General features: G+C 49.2%; 1 protein-coding gene across 2 annotated transcripts in view; it reads right to left on the bottom strand.

The window, feature by feature from the left end:
* Positions 1-268: 268 nt before the first annotated feature.
* LOC147123503 (aquaporin-3-like) overlaps positions 269-18,154 on the bottom strand; it is a 37,238-nt gene continuing 19,352 nt past the window's right edge. The window contains exons 4-6 of one of the 2 annotated variants that reach the window (XM_086004638.1): positions 5,504-5,622; positions 2,922-3,139; positions 269-827 (exon numbers count right to left, since the gene is read on the bottom strand). In XM_086004638.1, coding sequence (XP_085860764.1) covers positions 653-827; positions 2,922-3,139; positions 5,504-5,622 — 512 coding nt within the window. In that variant the 3' untranslated portion in view covers positions 269-652. The remainder of the gene's footprint in view (positions 828-2,921; positions 3,140-5,503; positions 5,623-18,154) is intronic. The other variant, XM_086004629.1, reaches the window with a different exon arrangement.

The following is an 18,154-nucleotide window of genomic DNA, read 5'->3' as shown; positions in this document are numbered from 1 at the left end:
TTCAGTCCGGAAGGGTGACCCTGAGCTTCCGGTCGCCTATCATTTTAATTCACCACTCCATTCCCACTCGGACCTCACCACCCTTGGCCTCTTGCATTGTTCCACGGAAGCTCAACGTAAACTCAAGGAACAGCACCTCATCTTCAACTTTGGTGATGTTCTCTATTATGAGCTATGACCTTAACATCAGTTTATTAATAAAAAGAAACTCCAGCACTTTCATATAATGAAATGTGATTAGGGATACGTGCCTGCTGGGCAGTTGTTATGTCTTTTATTGTTTTTGGTTAGTCAATTAAATTGATGAAATACAGACTCTATCGGCCACTGACCCTTTGAGTTCTACAGTAGTTTATTTAATTCAAAATAAAATATACAAAATGGTTTACAAATTCAGAAAATATTGAAAATTATGAAAAGATCTATTGTCTTGCATATTTCTCTCTCTCGTCCAGTATTAGAAATACACAAAAAATTGATTCTGCAGATAATAAAATGATAGAAAATATACAAATTTTGAAAATGTGAAAAGAAATGTGAAAAGAAATGCAATTCTCAAAGGCGTTGGACTAAACAAATTAAGTGGTGAATATCATGAAGATTATTAAAACAAAATTCTTCAGAAAATCACAATCCATGCACTATCTAATCATTAGCGCCTCCCCTTTGGTTTCTGGCTCATTAACTTTACATTTTGTTCTGCATTGGGTGAGCAGCCGCTTCTTGCTTCAACACGCAATCCAACAATGAATAGATACATCAGAACACCAAAAATGGCACCAATGATTGGGCTGACAAGTGGGATCCAAAACCAATAGTTTCCAGCACTGAAAAAAGAGAGAAACATGACAAAGGTGGACTTTACAGTGAATCAATAAAATAAAATGACAAAATGCTATCAGAATACACTTCAGCATATAGACGTGTCATTTTAGCAATTCCATTTTCAGTGGCATATCAAGAGTATCAACATTGAAGCTACAAGAACAGGGCTGTGCCAGTGACTCTTTGACGAGTGACTTACCACCTAAAGCCCTAAAGCCTCGCCACCATCTACAAGGATCAAGTCAGGAATGCGATGGATAACTTGCCACTCATCTGGACGAGTGCAGCTAAAAGAACACTCAAGAAGCTCGACACCAAGGCAGTCCATTTGTTTGGCAACCTGCCACTAGATGCAATATTCAACCCCTTCATCACCAGCACACTATGGCTACAGTATGTACTATCTATAAGATGCACTGCAGCAACTCACCAAGTTTACTTCAACAGCACCTCCTAACCATGTGACCTCTACCACTGTGAAGAACAAGACCACTAACATCACAAGAACACCATCACCAAGGCCCCCTTCAATATGTGCACCATCCTAACATGGGCATCGAGCAGCATTCTTTCATTGTCTCTGGAACTCCCTACCTAATACCATCATGGGAGCAACATCACCACAAGGATTGCAGTAAAGAAAGAAAGGCTTGCATTTATATAGTACCTTTCACGACCGCCGGACGTCCCAAAGCACGTTACCGCCAATGAACTACTTTTTGAAGTGTAGTAATGTAGGGAACACGGCAACCAATTTGCGCACAGTTAGCTCCCACAAACAGCAATGTGATAATGGCCAGATAATCTGTTTTTGTTATGTTGATTGAGGGATAAATATTGGCCAGGACACCGGGGATAACTCACCTGCTCTTCTTCGAAATAGTGCCATAGGATCTTTTACATCCACCTGAGAGAGCAGACGGGGCCGCGGTTTAACATCTCATCCAAAAAACAGCACCTCCGACAATGCAGCCCTCCCTCAGTACTGCACTGGAATGTCAGCCTAGATTTGTGTGCTCAAGTCTCTGGAGTGGGACTTGAACCCACAACCTTCTGACGCAGAGGTGAGGGTGCTACCAACTGAGCCACGGCTGGCACAAGGTCAAAAAGATGACCCACACTAGACATGGACAATAAATGCGGCCCTGCCAGAGTCCCTCACATCCCATGAACAAACAACAAGTTCCCCTTAATATCCTAACATAGTCAAGACCTGCTGAACTGCTGCCCTTGCTAGGTTGTGAGAGGGAATTCAGATTTATACACGCTATATGCAATGGAATGCTGTCCACTACTGACAGTAATAGTCTTTATGATCAAGTCAGGCTGAAAGGGAGTACTTTCTATTGGTAACCTATTCCTTGCACACTGAATCTTAAGCATCTTCTTCTGGAAAGGGCGTATGGCTCCCAGTCAATCTCCAAGATCGGTCTAAGTGATCTGTGGCAAGATTACCAACTTTAACTTCTCCTTTAGGAGAAAATTGTTCAAGCTGTTAGAAAATCTAGGAGGAGTTGACAACCAAACTACAAAGTCTAGAAACTGCTTTTCCTTGCCTAATGGAATGTGCTCTATAGCCAGAGTAAAGAAAAAACCCTCCAAAAACAAGAATATTTTGGTGACAGAATACTCTAACTGACTCAAGAAAATCATCCTCTAAATGAAGAAGACAACCCTCTTGAACAGTGCCCCTCGCCCGAGAGTCGAATATTGTGTAGTCCAATGGACTCACAAAGTATCAGGCTTACTCTGAATGCACGACCAATGACAGTGCTCGGACATTCTGACAAGATGACTGGCTTTTTGCTAACATTTCATCAGTTTCACTGCCCTGTTCAGTTACATATATATAGGCATATATAGGAGCCCTTTAACTCAGCTTTACTATGCCTTAAATTTCAGGAAGAAACCCATTCTAGCAGTTCTTCTGGGGGGCTACTGACGATGGCGTTCAATTTTCTTAGAGTACATGTACAGAAAAGTGCATCATCGTTTAATGGTTAATATTAATCATACTTTCTAGTCAACAAATAGTAATTCTAATTGAAAAGGAATTATTAGCATATCTACTAATAAGAAATGATAACAAAACATACGTGAAAACTTCAGATCCCCAACCAGCAATTGCAGTAAACAAGCGAGGTCCAATATCTCTGGCAGGATTTAATGAGTACTGGGAATTTGAACCCATTGACCAGCCAATTATCAGAACCACAAAGCCAATGGTAAAGGCCTCCAGTCCTGTTGGCACTGGCTTGTTCATTGGATCCACAATGATAAGGATACAAAGTATCAGAGCTGCCGTCCCGATTGCCTGCATTGAGAAAAAGAGAAATCAACGAAAGTCAAACACCAGAGCTTTACTGTATCTACATTACATGTCAAATCTGCAGCATCCTTTATTTCATTTACTACCCAAGAGAATGTCTGAATTGTTCTTAATTCTGTTGAATCAAATGTCAAATTTCAAAAGCAAACCTGAAACCTTCAAATTAGCCTGGAATCCTACCTAGCCCTATGTCTGATGAGATGATAACAGTCATATAGGTTCAGTACTAGAATTTTAGCCTTCCTGGGCAGCAGTCGATGTCGATGCAGCAGCTCAGATAAATAAATTTTACCGAAAGTAAAAGAATTTTAAAAATGACGACAGGAATAAATATTTTACACAAACACACACACACACACACACACACACACACACACACACACACACACACACAGTCTAACATAATTTCAGATTTCATTAGCCAGTTCCTCTGCATGCTAGCGGTCAAAAGAAGTAGAGGGGAAATTACTGGGTGAGAGGGTAAACTGGATACCAAAAAGCAGATGCCATTTCTTCTCCTACATGCCCCTGATATAAATTGTGAGGGAGGAGGTGTGTAGAATAAGAACATTGTCTGAAATGATTCTACCAAAATTAAATGATGCATTATATTGTCTAGATAAATGACTTCTGGTAATGACAAGGAAACTAAAAGAAAAACACTGGAAAACATTTGAGTCCTGATTCTGCTGTCAGGCCAATAAATAGTCCATACTCCAGGCATTGACTGACTGACTGACTGACTCCGTAAGACAAAGGTCCTCTACCAACCTGCCCCCGCCACACAGTACTGCCCCCCGATTATCAAAATCCACGACAAGGCCTTGGACAACGTGGACTACTTTCCATACCTCGGGAGCCTACTGTCAACAAGGTCAGACGTCGACGACGAAGTCCAACACCGCCTTCAGTGTGCCAGTGCAGCCTTCAGTCATCTGAGGAAGAGAGTGTTTGAAGACCAGGACCTCAAACCCGGCACTAAGCTCATGGTCTACAGAGCAGCAGTGATACCCGCCCTGCTGTATGCCTCAGAGACATGGACCATGTACAGCAGGCACCTCAAAGCACCGGAGAAGTACCACCAACGCTGCCTCCGCAAGATCCTGCAAATCCATTGGCAGGATAGACACACCAACGTCAGTGTTCTTGCTCAGGCCAACATCCCCAGCATCGAAGCTTTGACCACACTCAATCAGTTCCGATGGATGGGTCACATTGTCCGCATGCCCGATACGAGACTCCCAAAACAAGTGTTCTACTTGGAGCTCCGGCATGGCAAGAGAGCCCCAGGTGGGCAGAGGAAACACTTCAAGGACACCCTCAAAGCCTCCATGAAAAAGTGTAACATCTCCACCGACACCTGGGAATCCCTGGCCCAAGACCGCACAAAGTGGAGGAGAAGCATCCGGGAAGGCGCCGAACACCTCGAGTCTCTTCGCCGGGAGCAAGCGGAAGCCAAGTGCAGGCAGCGCAAGGAGCGCACGTCAACCCAAGCACCCCACCCACCCGCCCCTTCAACCACTGTCTGCCCCACCTGTGACAGAGACTGTAGGTCCCGCATTGGACTCATCAGTCACCTGCAAACTCATTTTTAATGTGGAAGCAAGTCATCCTCGGTTCCGAGGGACTGCTTAAGAAGAAGAGAAGGAGATAGTCCGTACTCCAGGCACTGACTGACTGTAGTGTAAAGATCATGGCCGGAATAACTGCTAGAACTGTCCGCTAAGATCATCCTCATGAGTTGTTCTCGTAGCTGGCATAACTCAGTTACTGTTTTGTGAGGGAGGCACAGTCTTCTCAAGCATTGCGGAGGGATCACATGAAATAGCCCTGCCTGGATCTACAGACAGCAAGACGTGGGAACCAGTGGGCTGAGGGTCATCTCTGTGGTGGCCCACCTTGAAAGAGAGGAACAGGGGTCTAAGGTTGCAGAACTCATTGGTTCCCGAGCCCCAGTCTGCACCTTAAAACTTAAAATAACTTTTAATGAGATGGGTAGGGGTTCGGTAGTAGGTCTCCTGTGCCCATTTTCCTCTCAATAACTCTCCAGTGCTGCCTAGAAGTGGGAGGATTCCCAAAGGAAAAGCCTGCCCTATAAATTTTAGTTATAATACATTCTAGTGCAATATATCATCACACGTTAGTAAAAATTTACTAAAAATTGTAATATATTACATTGTGAGAAACCTACAGTTTGGATATAATCATATTATAAATTCAATCTGATAATTGGAATTCGGCCTCAACCATTTGATAAAATAATCGAATATAAACTGTTCTGTGAGGTGACCAGGTCGCAGTCTCTATGGCATAGCATGCATCTAATCTATTGAAGTTCTGCTCACTTACCTGATCAAAAATGCCACTGACTGCACTCAACTGTTCAGGCGGATAAGTAGTAAATATTCCAGCAGTAGAGTTTGGTCCAATTACTGTTAGCTGTTTATTACCAAAATGCCACAATTTATCTGCAACGATATAATTATTAATCGCATATTTTTGAGATTCACTTTCTTGGTTTTCCAAACAGCCACTTGTTGCTTTCGCAGGACAAAGGAGAATATTACCCCTCTGAATTTAATTTTGGTCAAAAATGTAAAAAGCTAACCAACTCCTGACATTGAAAATAAATACAGTAACAGAAAATATCACCAATATACAACTTGGGTTAAAGCAATGTACCAAAGAACTCAAGGAAATTAATAAAAGGCTGAATTTTAATAATCTAAAAGGTTATTCACAATAGATTCTTCCCAAGAAGATTAATTTTTATATTTTAGACTTTAATGGTAGATTTTACCAATTTGAACTCTCTGCACAAAGCTTTGCGTGCTGCAGATGCATAGATCATCCATTTGACCCTAGTTAAAGGGCCAGTGCAGCTCTGAAAGGGAGGCAGACTCAGGTTTGTAGGGTTTTTTTTAAATAAGGGCCCTGATATTTACAGGGAGGCAGCGGGGCGAGGTGCAGTTTTGCAGTCGGGAAACCCAGAAGAATGGGTTTCCCTCAGGCCCTGCTGAATTTAATGGCCAGTACCTGATTAACATTTTTTAAATCCATTTCCCGGCCGCTGCCAGACAGATTGAAAGGCTGTCTGGCTGTCGGACGAGTAGGCCTGCAGCCCCAGGCCACAGCTGGGAAGCGTAGAGGAAGGAAGGAGAGATTGGGGGCTGGGGGCATTGATGGGGGGGCCAGGAAAGATTTGGGGTCAGGGGGACATCGATGGGGAGGCTTGGAGAGATCGGGGGAGAAGATCGTTGGGGGCCAGGAGAGATCGGAGGAGGAAGGGAGAAGGTCGCGGGGGTCCATGAGAGATCGGAGGAGGAGGGGAGAAAATTGCGGAGAGCCGGAGAGATGAGGGGAGGAGGCAAGAAAATTGCAGGAGGCTGAAGAGATCAGGGAGGAGGGGAGAGGATTGTAGGGGCCCGTGGAGAACATCAGGAGGCTATTGAACCATGGTGGGGGGATCCAATCGCTAGGGAGGTGGGGGAGGTTAACAGGTTTGCTTGGGGGGCTGGGGGGCTGGGGGGAAGCACTCCTGCTCCTCCTGGCCCACAAGCAGTGTTGGAAAAGCACTTGGCTCTTCCATGCAGCAGTCCTCGCCTCTCTTAAGCTGCCAGGTTTCCCGAGGCCCAGGAAACCCAGCTAGCCAGGGTTAAAGCTGGAACAGAGAAAAGATCTGAGGCACGCAGCCTCATTAAAATATTTAAATGCAGGACCTGCCTCCTGGGAGCGGATTGGTCGCCCGCCCCCTGCCCCGCCTCCGTTAAAGGGCAGGTTCGAGGTGGGTTGGGTTCAGGTTTGAGATTTTTTACATTTTTACTTCCCACCCAACCCAAACCCACCCGTCGTTGGAGGTTAAAATTCCCCCAAGATCACAAGAAGGTGGTCGGTGAAATGGCTGGAGTGAGAGGGGAGGTTCCCTCCCTGCCCCCCACCCCCACCCCCACCCCACCCGCATTAACTCCAGTTAAAATGGAACGGGGGAGTTACCCACTCCTTTCTCGCCTCGATCTGCCTGACTGCAATTTTAAATTACAGGGGGCAAGAACTCCCACCCCAAATTGCCAGGGTCCTCTTTAAATATGCAGATTGGGCTCAGCTGACATCATTCGGGCCCAATCTGCTATTTTAACCTTAGCCCTGAGCGGGCGAGCAGTGGTGGCTTCTCCACTGGGCCTAACCTGCCAGCAACAGGAGCCAGGGCCAGAAGAGGCCCTGCAAGCTAAGATTTTTAAAATTTATTACAGGTTTCTTTGTGAGCCAGGAGGAGCAGGCGTTCTTCCAGCTAACAATCTCCAAATTCTTTTATTCCCAAAAACAGGCTGCACATTGAAACCCATACTAGTGAGCTCTGTTATCTGCAAAATATAAATAGCAGCAACAAGACAGAAGGAGGGACCTGCAGTTTGAAAATGATATGGGTAAAGTCATCAATCCTGTGTCCCAGCGAGGGCCGCTCTCTGGAGGAGCACAGGCTGGAGATAGGGCTGCAGTACTGTACTGCCGATTCTCCGACCCATACTCCCTTCAAGCGTGGCTCCCTATTGGGAACACAGGCTTGAGGATTTTACCCAATCGAATCTGCTTTTTTCAGGATTTCTTAGCAGAAGTTGAAAACCTTTAACATTCTAAAAAAAAATCACGAAATATGGAGCTCCAAGCTAAGAGTAAAGTGATTTAAAGGGCTAAGAAGCACCATAAAAACTGATAATGCCACACATCTGTAGTAGGTGAACTGCAAGAAATCATAATGAGGGATAACGTTAGTGGACGCTGAGAAAGGTATGGACTAATCAGGGAGCCAACACAGATTTGAAAAAGAACAGGTCATGTGTAACTAATGTAATCAAATTCTTCTAGGAAATTACTGAGGTTATAACAAAGGAAATATGTCTATTTGGACATTATTCCAACTGCCACATAAGAGCCTTATTGTGAAGACTAAGGTCCATGGGATTAAAGGTAAAGTGACAGCATAGATAAAGAGATGGCTGAGCGATACAAAACAGAGAACAGGAGACAATGGATCTTTATCAGATAGGCAAGATATAGTTAGGGCTGCGCATCAAGGATTCCTGGTGTGACTTCTCGATCTCCATATACATAAGTGATTTAGACGTAGGCACAGAGCAACTGATATAAAAATTTGATGACAGCAATAAATTAGGGGACATGGCAAACTGTGAGGAAAATTAATAGCAACTCTGAAGCGGGAAGATATGCAGTAAATGCATAGATGTAAAATAGTGCATTTTAGGAAAAAGACATAGGCCCGTATTTTGCGGCCCTTACGGGCGCGTAGAGGGTGCGCACGTGCCTGTAATGGCCGCGCAGGTTCCGGAACTTGCGATCTGTCAAGAAGCCATCCCTGGGATAAGGGCCTCCGCGGGCGCCCAACTCTGCCCAGCGAATGCACGTGAAATTCTTACGCCTGGTAAAAGCGTAAGGCCTGCTTTTACCAGTGTAAGAGTTTAAAAAAACATAAAAATAATTTTTTTTCAATCATTTATACACTAAAAAAACCTGTGCAATAAGGTAAGTTTATTTTTGGCCCCTTTAAAACATTTAAATTTGTTTTTCAAAAAATTAAATTTTTGTTTTAAACATTTAAATAAATGCCATTTTAATTAATTTTAAATATGTAATTTTAAAAAAAATTATTTGACTTATAGGTGTATTTTTTGGGGTATTCCCATTCATGCTTATGGGGTTTCGGTAGATACGGAATCCCCATAAGTATGAATGGAGATTCCTTTCTTTTATTCATTGGTCCGGCCCACGTGATCCCAGGGGTGTTTGCGAATCGACTGTGCCCCTGGGATACATGGGCCTCTACCCACGGGTACCCAGAGAGGCCCAGGACCACGAGTCTCCGAACCTCCCGGACCACCAGGTACACGGGCATTTTATCTGCGGATCGGAGGCGTTTCCCCGCGGGAAGCCTCCAACCACAAATTCAAAGCAATTTTTCACACAAACAGTAGTGGAAATCTGGAACTTTTCCCCCAAAAGGCTGTGGATGCTGGGTCAATTGGCACTTTCAAGATGGAGATCAATCAATTTTTGTTATGAAAGGGTATCAAGGGATATGGAGCTAAGGCAGGTAAATGGAGTTGAGGTACATATTAGCCATGATCTAATTTAACGGCGGAGCAGACTTGAGGGGCTGAATGGCCTAATCCTGTTCCTAATATTGCTATGTTCTCCGTAGGCATCCAGACGTGTGCCAGAAGTAGGTTAAATGGTAGTTAAAGTATTTATATAAGGGCCCTAGGGGGAAAAATTCAGTTGGTTTCCGCCTCCCGTTAGCGCCTTAAGAGGGCGCTAATGGGGCGCAAAGCAACCAGCGCCCGTGCGCGGCGATGTCTGCGCCACTCGCGAAATTGACCAGATATTTTGTGGCGGCGCTAAACAATACCGCCCCGATCTCCTGCGCCCGCAGATCTTGACGTCATTCAAGCGTGCAACGCCCTTGTGGCGCCCTGGACCGGATATTGAGTGGCGCCCCCCTCCTTTCCACCTAGCGCAAGCAACGACAGGTAGACTGGAATGTTTCCCAGTTGGTGTGGGGCTGGGGAGATGCTATTTAAAGGCGGCCTCTTCCTGGCTTTTTCTGTGGTAGACATTTTTGCACCACTCATTCTGACAGAGAGAAATTCTGAGAGAGAAGGAGAGACTTCTGCATAGAGTCAGCGCTGTGTGATGTAGTTTTGGCTACTGAGCATCACTTTGCAGGTACTTTTGTTTTTGACCTTCATTACTTTGATTGCCAAGAGACTATGGAGGCTGCACTGATTCGGGGTGTCATCCTGCGCCTGCAGATTCGGAGGCCACAGAGACGCAGAGAGAGAGTGGCAATCATGGCCAGATGGAGGAGGGCCAACAGGCCTCTGTACAGGAGACCTTACCCTCCCAGGGTATTTCACCAACAATTCTCCTACATTAATTTGACTGAGGAGCAGTGTTTGCACAGGCTGCTCTTCAGCAAGGAGGTGGTCACTGATCTCTGCCACCTGCTGCAGCCAGATCTGCAGCCTCTACTGAGGATCAGGACATCTCTGTCAGTGGCAGTGAAGATCAGAGTGGCTCTGAACTTTTATGCCACCGGCTCCTTTCAAGCAGTTACTGGGGACATCGCCAATATCTCCCAGTTCGCGGTCCATTGCTGTATCCATCAGGTCACAAATGCCCTCTATAAATGGAGACGCCAGTACATCTCTTTCCCGATAACCCGGGCCAAACAGCATGAACACGCATTGGGCTTTGCAAGGATAGCGGGCTTCCCCATAGTGCAGGGCGCCATTGACTGCACGCATGTGGCATTGCGTGCACCGCATGAGAATGCAGAGGATTTCCGCAACCGAAAGGGATTCCACTCCTTAAACGTCCAGTTGGTCTGTGACCACAGACAGCTGATACTCGCTGTCAATGCCTGCTATCCTGGCAGCAGCCACGATGCATTAATCCTACGCCAGACTGCTGTGGCAGAACTTTTCCAGGCACCGCATCACCCAAGTGGTTGGCTCCTTGGGGACAAGGGTTATCCACTGTGCACCTGGCTGATGACACCACTCCGTACCCCCAACACCCCTGCTGAGCTACGGTACAACGAGAGCCATCTCGCCAACAGGAACATCGTTGAGCAGACGATCAGCGTGCTCAAGCAACGGTTCCGCTGTCTGGACCACTCAGGAGGAGCCCTGCAGTACTCGCCTGAGCAAGTCTCCCTCTTCATAGTTGTGTGCTGCATGCTGCATAACCTGGCAATCCTCAGGACCCAGCCAATGCCACCAGGCCTTGGTGCACCACCGCAGGAGGAGGAGGAAGAGGGGGAGGATGATCATCAGCAGCACCAAGACGGGAGGGAGGCCCACAATGTTGAAACTGGAAGGGCCGTCCATCAACGGCTGATAGCAAGCCGTTTCTAGGCCCCTGCTGAGGAAATGGCTTCTGCCATTGAGAACAACATGAATGAAACCAACCCGCAACCCCTAAGCCGGCCAAGGCAGCAATGATTGCAAAGACCAAACATGTACATTTTGAATACAAAAACTTATTTATTTTACAAACTCTGTGTGTGTAATTTCTTCATGACAAACTAATAGAAAGAAACACAAAAAAACAGTCATTAACATAACTGGTTCTCACAACCTGGAGATAATGTCCAAAACACTAAACAAAAGTTTGAACACGAACCTCGGCCTTCAATAAAAAATTGACAAACATTTTGTCACACCTCCTACTTTTTGCCCTTCGAGGGTGATCTCCTTCCCTTGCACACTTGCCCCCTTCCCACGCTACCGCTCCTCCATAATGGGGCCCCAGTGGCTGCAGCAAGGCTGCTGGAAGGCTGCTGATTGTCAGAACCTGAGACTGCAGATGCCCTTGAAGGACGGCCTCGACCAGCTCTGGGCCTGGAGGGCCCAGCTGCAGACTGCACCAACTCTGCATGGGTGGCAGCAGTCTGGGCTACAGGCGGTGGCAAGTGCAATGGGGAAGTGACAGTGGTGGCAGCAGGAATGCTGGCGTCTTGAGAGAGGACAGCAACTCCCTGCTCAACCGACACACTGGCACTCCCACGGGCAGCACATCAGCATCCGGAGCAATCTGCTGGAGCACAGATTGCTGGCCTGCTGCGGCGCGGTGAGAGCCCCGGGGAAATGTGTCCGAACCAGCGACGATGGCAGCAGTCAGTACTTGCGTGGCCTCAATCTGAGTGTGCATGAGAGCAGTCTGAGATGGGGTCATGGCAGCCAGTGACTGAATTTAGCACTAAGCTTTAGCGTGACATCCGCCTGTGCTACAGCGAAGTGCTCCACACTCCTTACCAGTGATTCAATGCATTCGGGCACCCTTCCCACTGCACCCATGAGCTCAGTGTGCATGTCCACCGCCTAGGTGTTCATTTCAGCGATGAGCCACTCCTCCTCTGCGTCCAGTGCAGCAGGACTCGCTGGCCTACTCTCCCTCCGGGGAGAAGGCCCCCGAGCTTCCCTACCCCCATCGCGTTGCTGCAGCCCGCTGGGTCCTGGAGCTTCACCCTCATCAGACCCTTCCCCCCTGCTCCCCTCCAGGGAAGGCGTGTTGCCAGTGTGGGCATGGGCTTCCTCGGGAGAGGGTGGCGTTGATGCTCCAGCTTCCTCTTCCTCCTCGCCTGCAGCTTCACTCCCACTAGCAACTTGAGGACCCGTCTCCTCAGCTGGTGAATCACCATCTGAAAGCAGGGAGGTACAAGAGTGGCTTTAGCATGAGGAGAGGGGGGCAGTAAGGGAGGAATGAGTGCAGCGATTTAGTAAATTGGATTGAAAGTGTCAAAGGCTGGTGTTGTGAGGGACAAGTGGAAGGAGAGAGGACAAAAAGGTGATGACCTTACCATTGCTGTCCAGAACAGGGTCGGCCTCTCCAGGGGCGACGGGACCGATCACCTAGCTTGCCACAATCCTGTGGACGTGCGCCTCAAGATCGCTGAGGGGTTGCAGCTGAGGCCGCCCTCCACCCGTCCGTTGCTGCTGTTTCCTATTATGAGATAGCTTGGCCTGCAAGAAAAAGGATGGCGTCTGAGTAAATATTCAGCCATGGTCTTGCCTGATGTGCCTCCCATAATTGAATAGCCCTTACTGTATGCAGCCATGGTCTTGCCTGATGTGCCTCCCATAGGTGAATAGCCCTTACTGTATGCAAAGTGTGGAATGTGTGTGTGTGTTTCATGAGAGGGCCATTGGTGTTGGATGAGTGTTGGTCATTGGGGTTTTAAGACCCTCTGGCCATTGAGTGAGGTTGAGATGGAGGGATGGAGAGGTATTGAAAAAAAGCCACTCACCCTGACAACCCGAGTGAGGTCGTTGAACATTTTTCGACATTGAGTATGGGTCCTGGGCACCATGCTCCTGGAGGAGACGCTCTGAGCCACCTCCCTCCACACTCTTCTGTACTCGCGCGGCAAAGGCCTCCTGCCACTCTCAGGGTAGAGTATAGATCTTCTGCGCTCCACCATGCCAACCAGAGCCTTCAAGGCCCGCTCGCTGAAGCGCTGAGCTCGTTTTCTCACCCTCCCCATAGTCCTTGGCTGGAAGATTTAGGCACAGGTCTCTCCAGGCCGAGATTCAAGGCTCCAATGAGCAGGGTGTGGCTGGAGAGCAAGATCGACCCTCCCCTTTAAGAACTGTCCGGCACCAGTGTGTCTGTGTTCCATCGCTAACTGACAGCACCTGCGCTGCGCCCGCCCTCTGAGGTAGCGCCTCGCTCCTCGGCCTTTGTGCCTTAAGACATGTGTGCAGCGCCTGATTTAGCACTCCAATCACCTCCAGGGGCGATAAAAGCCAAGTTTGCAGTTGGAGGCGATAATTAGCGCCAGGCGTTAAACTTTGCGCATGGCCGATAATCGCGCCCCAAACAGGGCGATACTGAATTTTTCCCCCCTACACTAGTTGTAGGTTCCTTTCATGAAACTGGGCTACCCCAGCACTTGACTCGCCACGTGAGAAACTCGCTCAGCAACTGTCTTTGGAGCAGTTGGAACAAGAGGGAGGGGGAGGGCACTGTGCAGGTGGCCATACTCAGTGAGTCTTCAGGGAGCACTTCTCCTACCTGAACACTGAGGAGCAATGTTTCAGGCGTCTTTGCTTAACAAAGGCTATCACTGAGCTATGTCACCTGCTGCAGCCACAACTCAAGTCTCGAACCCGGGCATGGACAGCACTTCCTGTGACTGTCAAGGTCACCGTGGCCTGTAACTTATATGCAACAAGTTTCTTCCATGTTGCAACCGGTGACATCAGCAATATCTCTCAGTTTGCAGTCCACTGTTGTATCTGGGAGGTCACCGAGGCTATCTACGCCTGGAGGAACAGTTACATCTCTTTCCCCATGGACAGAGCAAAGCAGGACAAGAGAGCGCTAGGCTTCGCCCGCACTGCAGCTTACAAGGGTGCATGGTGCCACAGACTGCACCTACATTGCCTTGCATGCTCTTTATTACCAGCCTGGCATCTTTCTGAACAGAAAGTGATTCCAATCCCTCAATGTGCAGCTTGTTTGCGACCACAGGGTGTCCGTCATGCAGGTCTATGCCGGGTTTCCTGATCGCAGTCATGATGCATTCATCCTGCGTCAGTCCAACAGGCCATCAGATTACAGGCTGGCTACTGGGCGACAAGGACTATCCCCTTCAGATTTGGCTCGTGCATCCTGCCAGGAACCTGGGCACAGCTGCAGAGGTGGCCTACAATGAGAGCCATGCTGCCATGCAGAAACGTCATCGAGCAGAGTGTCGGCGTCAGCGTGCTCAAGCAATGTTCCCACTGCCTAGGCCATTCAGAAATAACCCTGAGTGGGTATCCACATTTGTGGTTGCCTGCTGCAAAACTTTGCCATCATGAGGGAGTTCGAATTCATCCATGGAGTGATCTGAAGTATGACAGCTTGAATATTCTAGGATAAGAAGGTTTAAAAAAATGTAAGACCTACCTGGGGGAGAAATTCATTATAGCCCAGGAATGGGCACTAACTTTAGAAAAGTTTGAGAATTAGCGCCAGGTGCTAATGTTCAGACTGCACACAAAATTCAGTCTCATTGCAGAAAGAAAGGATTGGATCCAAAGATGTGCGGGTTAGGTTGATTGGCTATGATAAATTGACCCTTTCGGCTGAAAATTCAGTAGCCTTAGCGCCTCATTTGAGGCGCTAGAGGGCCTTGCGCCGGAGTTATGGCCAGTAGTGAAATCCCCTGGGGCCCTAAATCGGCGTTGCTCCGGTAGCGCTGTGCCGGCACCGATGATGTCATCGGTGTGCGCAGCGTCCCGGTTGCCGTGGAAACCCGCCCGAACTCCGAAATTGAGTTGCGGCCGCCTCGCCCGTGGCAGCCGCAACCAGCGTTTTGTCAGAGGTGCCTTACTGCAGTTAGCGCCGGCGCATTAAAGGCCCCGCGGCGGCCGGCCGCTTTCCCGCCGGCCGCCTGCCCGCAGCTCCCTCCCCGGACTTCTCTCCGCCCCCCCCCCGGAACAGATGCAAGCCCGGCACTTGTCCGAGGTGCCGGGCTCATTTTTAAGCAGATTTGCGCGGGCCGCGGCCGGGTGCAGGCAGCTCCTCCTTAACGGAAGGAGGAGGCCTGCACTTCCCCAGCCTGCCGCACCGCATCGGGTGCCGCAGCGCCGGAATTGCGGCGCGAAACGGCAGTTAGCGCCCTTTTCCAGGCGCTAAGACCCTTCAGTAGCGCCGGCAGCCGTTTGGGCGCGGCGCCACTGAATTTTTGGCGCGCGCAGGGGACTTAGCGCCGGCACTAATTTCCGGCGCTAAAGCCCTGGCTAAGCCAAAACCCAATTTCTAGGCCTTAGTGTTAGGGGGATTAAATACATGGGGTTATAGGGATAGGGTGGGATATGTGTTGGTGTAGGGGTTACGGGGATCGGGTGGGATATGTGTCGGTGCAGGCTCGATGGGCCGAAATGGCCTCTATCTGCACTGTGGGGTTTCTGTGATTCTGTGATTTCTGTAAATCAAGCTCTAATGGCCTAGCTCAGTGGCGTTAAACTTGAAGCGCTGACCAATATCAGGTGCAGTCTAATCACAAGTCATCATTGCCACAGGCTCTTTCCAGTTCTTAAGGGGAGGTTCATTGATGTTGCAGAACCTCATTCTCAGCATTGCTGGCAGTGCAGCTGCCTCAGCAAGCACAAGCAGGCCAAGTAGAAGGAGCTGGATGACTCAAGAAGCTGCACTGATGGCACATCCATGCCCCAGGGAGAGAGCCGGCAGATTCAGCGATGAGGCATTGGAGGCGTTGGTCTTCACTGTGGAGAGATGGAGGGCGGTGCTGTACCCAACAAGTGGCAGGAGGCCCTCACTGTAAGTCTTCTGCACCATGTGGAGGGAGGTAGCCCAGCAGGTCTCGGGCAGCACTGTGGTCCCCAGGACCCCCACACAATGCAGGAAGAAATTTAACGACCTCACTTGGGTGGTCAGGGTGAGTCAATGCTTCACCACCATCTGAACCACAGTCTGCACACACTGCCCAAAGCACCACACCCCCCAGCACTCACTTACCAACAATCTCTACCTATCAACACTCACACCCACATCTGACACCTTGCACACAATGACAGCTATTCAATTATGGCAGGCACACCACCCAAACACATTGCTCCACACTCATTCACACACTTTCCTTTCTCTTGCAGGCCAAGGTGGCGCACAACAGGAGGGAGCAGGAGCGCACAAGTGGGGGAAAAGGCGACACCCAACCACTGCCTGCGCTGGAAGATAGAGTGCTGCAGATTATTGGGCGCCAGGTGGTGGGCGCCGTGGCCACTGGTGACATTGACCCCCTTGGGGACAACAACGGTATGTTCATCCCTACTCCTTCTCACATCCCACTTCCCCCTCACCCCACAAACGTTTTGCGCTTTACAGCTTATCATGCTGTATGCATGCATTTCTCCCTTCGTGCCTCCCTCCCCTCACCGTAACCCGAATCTTGTGCCTTTAGGCTTTCAGATAATCAGCAAGCTCCTGAGGAGCCTGTCCCTGAGGGCACCGTAGAGAGCGAGGCGGGAGAAGAGGAGAAGGAAGAAGAAACTGCGTCACTGCATGTCTCACCCGCAGGCACCAGCTCAGATACTGGCACTACATGTTCTTTAGAGGCTGGTATAGTAGCAGGATCTGCACAGGGTGAGGCACCGAGGACGATCAGGCTGCAGCAAGGCCAGGGGGAAAGGGTAGCTCGGGGGCCAGCTCCCCGGAGGTCGAGTGTGTGTGCGCGAGTTCTGCTGCACAGGACTCGGATGGGGATCTCGATGGAGAGGCCTTTAGAAGAAGGGTGATGGGCATGCACACGGAAATGATAGGTCCAATGGCAAGGGTGCCCGACAGCCTCTCGGTAATGATAAGAATCGTGGAGGAGTCCGCCTCCAACATTGCGCACACCATGGAGCCCATCATTTGCAGTCTGCAAAGGATGGTAGACTCCCAGAGACCGTGGCGACCCAAACCTGATGCCGCGTGTGATGGGCGATCTGGCAGCTTCCATTGCAGTACAGACGGAAGTGACGCAATGTCTTAGTGCTGTAATGCAGTCTATGCTTGGTGGCATCCAATCTCAGACTGCTCTCATGCAGTCTCAGCTTGATGCCACACAAGCGCTGACTGCTACCATCGTGGCTGAGTCTACTACCATCGACTGAGGCTTTCACGGTGTCGCAGCAGGCCAACAATCTGTGCTGCAACAGATTGCTAGAGATGCTGAGGTGCTGCCCTGGAGTGGCAGTGGGTCAGTGGAGAAGGAACCTGTTGTCCTCCCTCAGGATGACAGCATTCCTGCTCCCACCACTGCCACTCCACCATTGCCCTTGTCGCTGCCGGTTAGCCAGCCAGCCCAGACTGCTGCCACCCATGCTGAGGTGGTACAATCTGCAGCCGGCCCTTCCAGGCCCAGAGCTGGTTGAGGGCATTCTGCAAGGCCATCTGAAGTCTCCCGCATGGACACTCAGCAGCCTTCCACCAGCCTTGCTGCAGCCACTGGGCCAGCACTTCATAGGAGCACTAGAGCAGCAAAAGGCACAGTAACGACAGGCACTAAGGGATTGCACAAGGGTGAATAGTTAAAATCTTTGGTGTAAATATGTGTTCACTGATTATTGATAAATTTAATAATTCAGTTTGGATTATTTTGTGGTCTCTCTCATTTCAGCTTAGCGCTGTGATATGGCATGCAACAGGGATGGAATGATGAGGATGTGGTGAGCAATGGGGATTTGGGGTTTAATTAATTTGAACCGCAGTCTGACAAGCCGGTCACGGACTGACCTTCTGGAAGGTCAATTGAGTGGCTGCCTCCTCCCTTGCTCCTGTTCCTCCTCCTCCTCTCCATCTTCCTCCTCCTGAGGTGGTCCCACAATCCCTGGTGGCAAGGGCTGGGCCCTCATGATGGCCAAGCTGTGGAACATGCAGCAGACCACCACGAAATGGGACACCAGCTCAACTGAGTACTGGAGGGCTCCTCCC

This window comes from Somniosus microcephalus, chromosome 2 (assembly GCF_052327205.1).
Source record: "Somniosus microcephalus isolate GS21.2 chromosome 2, FLI_Smic_1.0, whole genome shotgun sequence".
Classification (NCBI taxonomy): Eukaryota; Metazoa; Chordata; class Chondrichthyes; order Squaliformes; family Somniosidae; genus Somniosus; species Somniosus microcephalus.
Note: the sequence above shows the minus strand (reverse complement) of the source record. Positions and strands in the feature narration are given on the sequence as shown.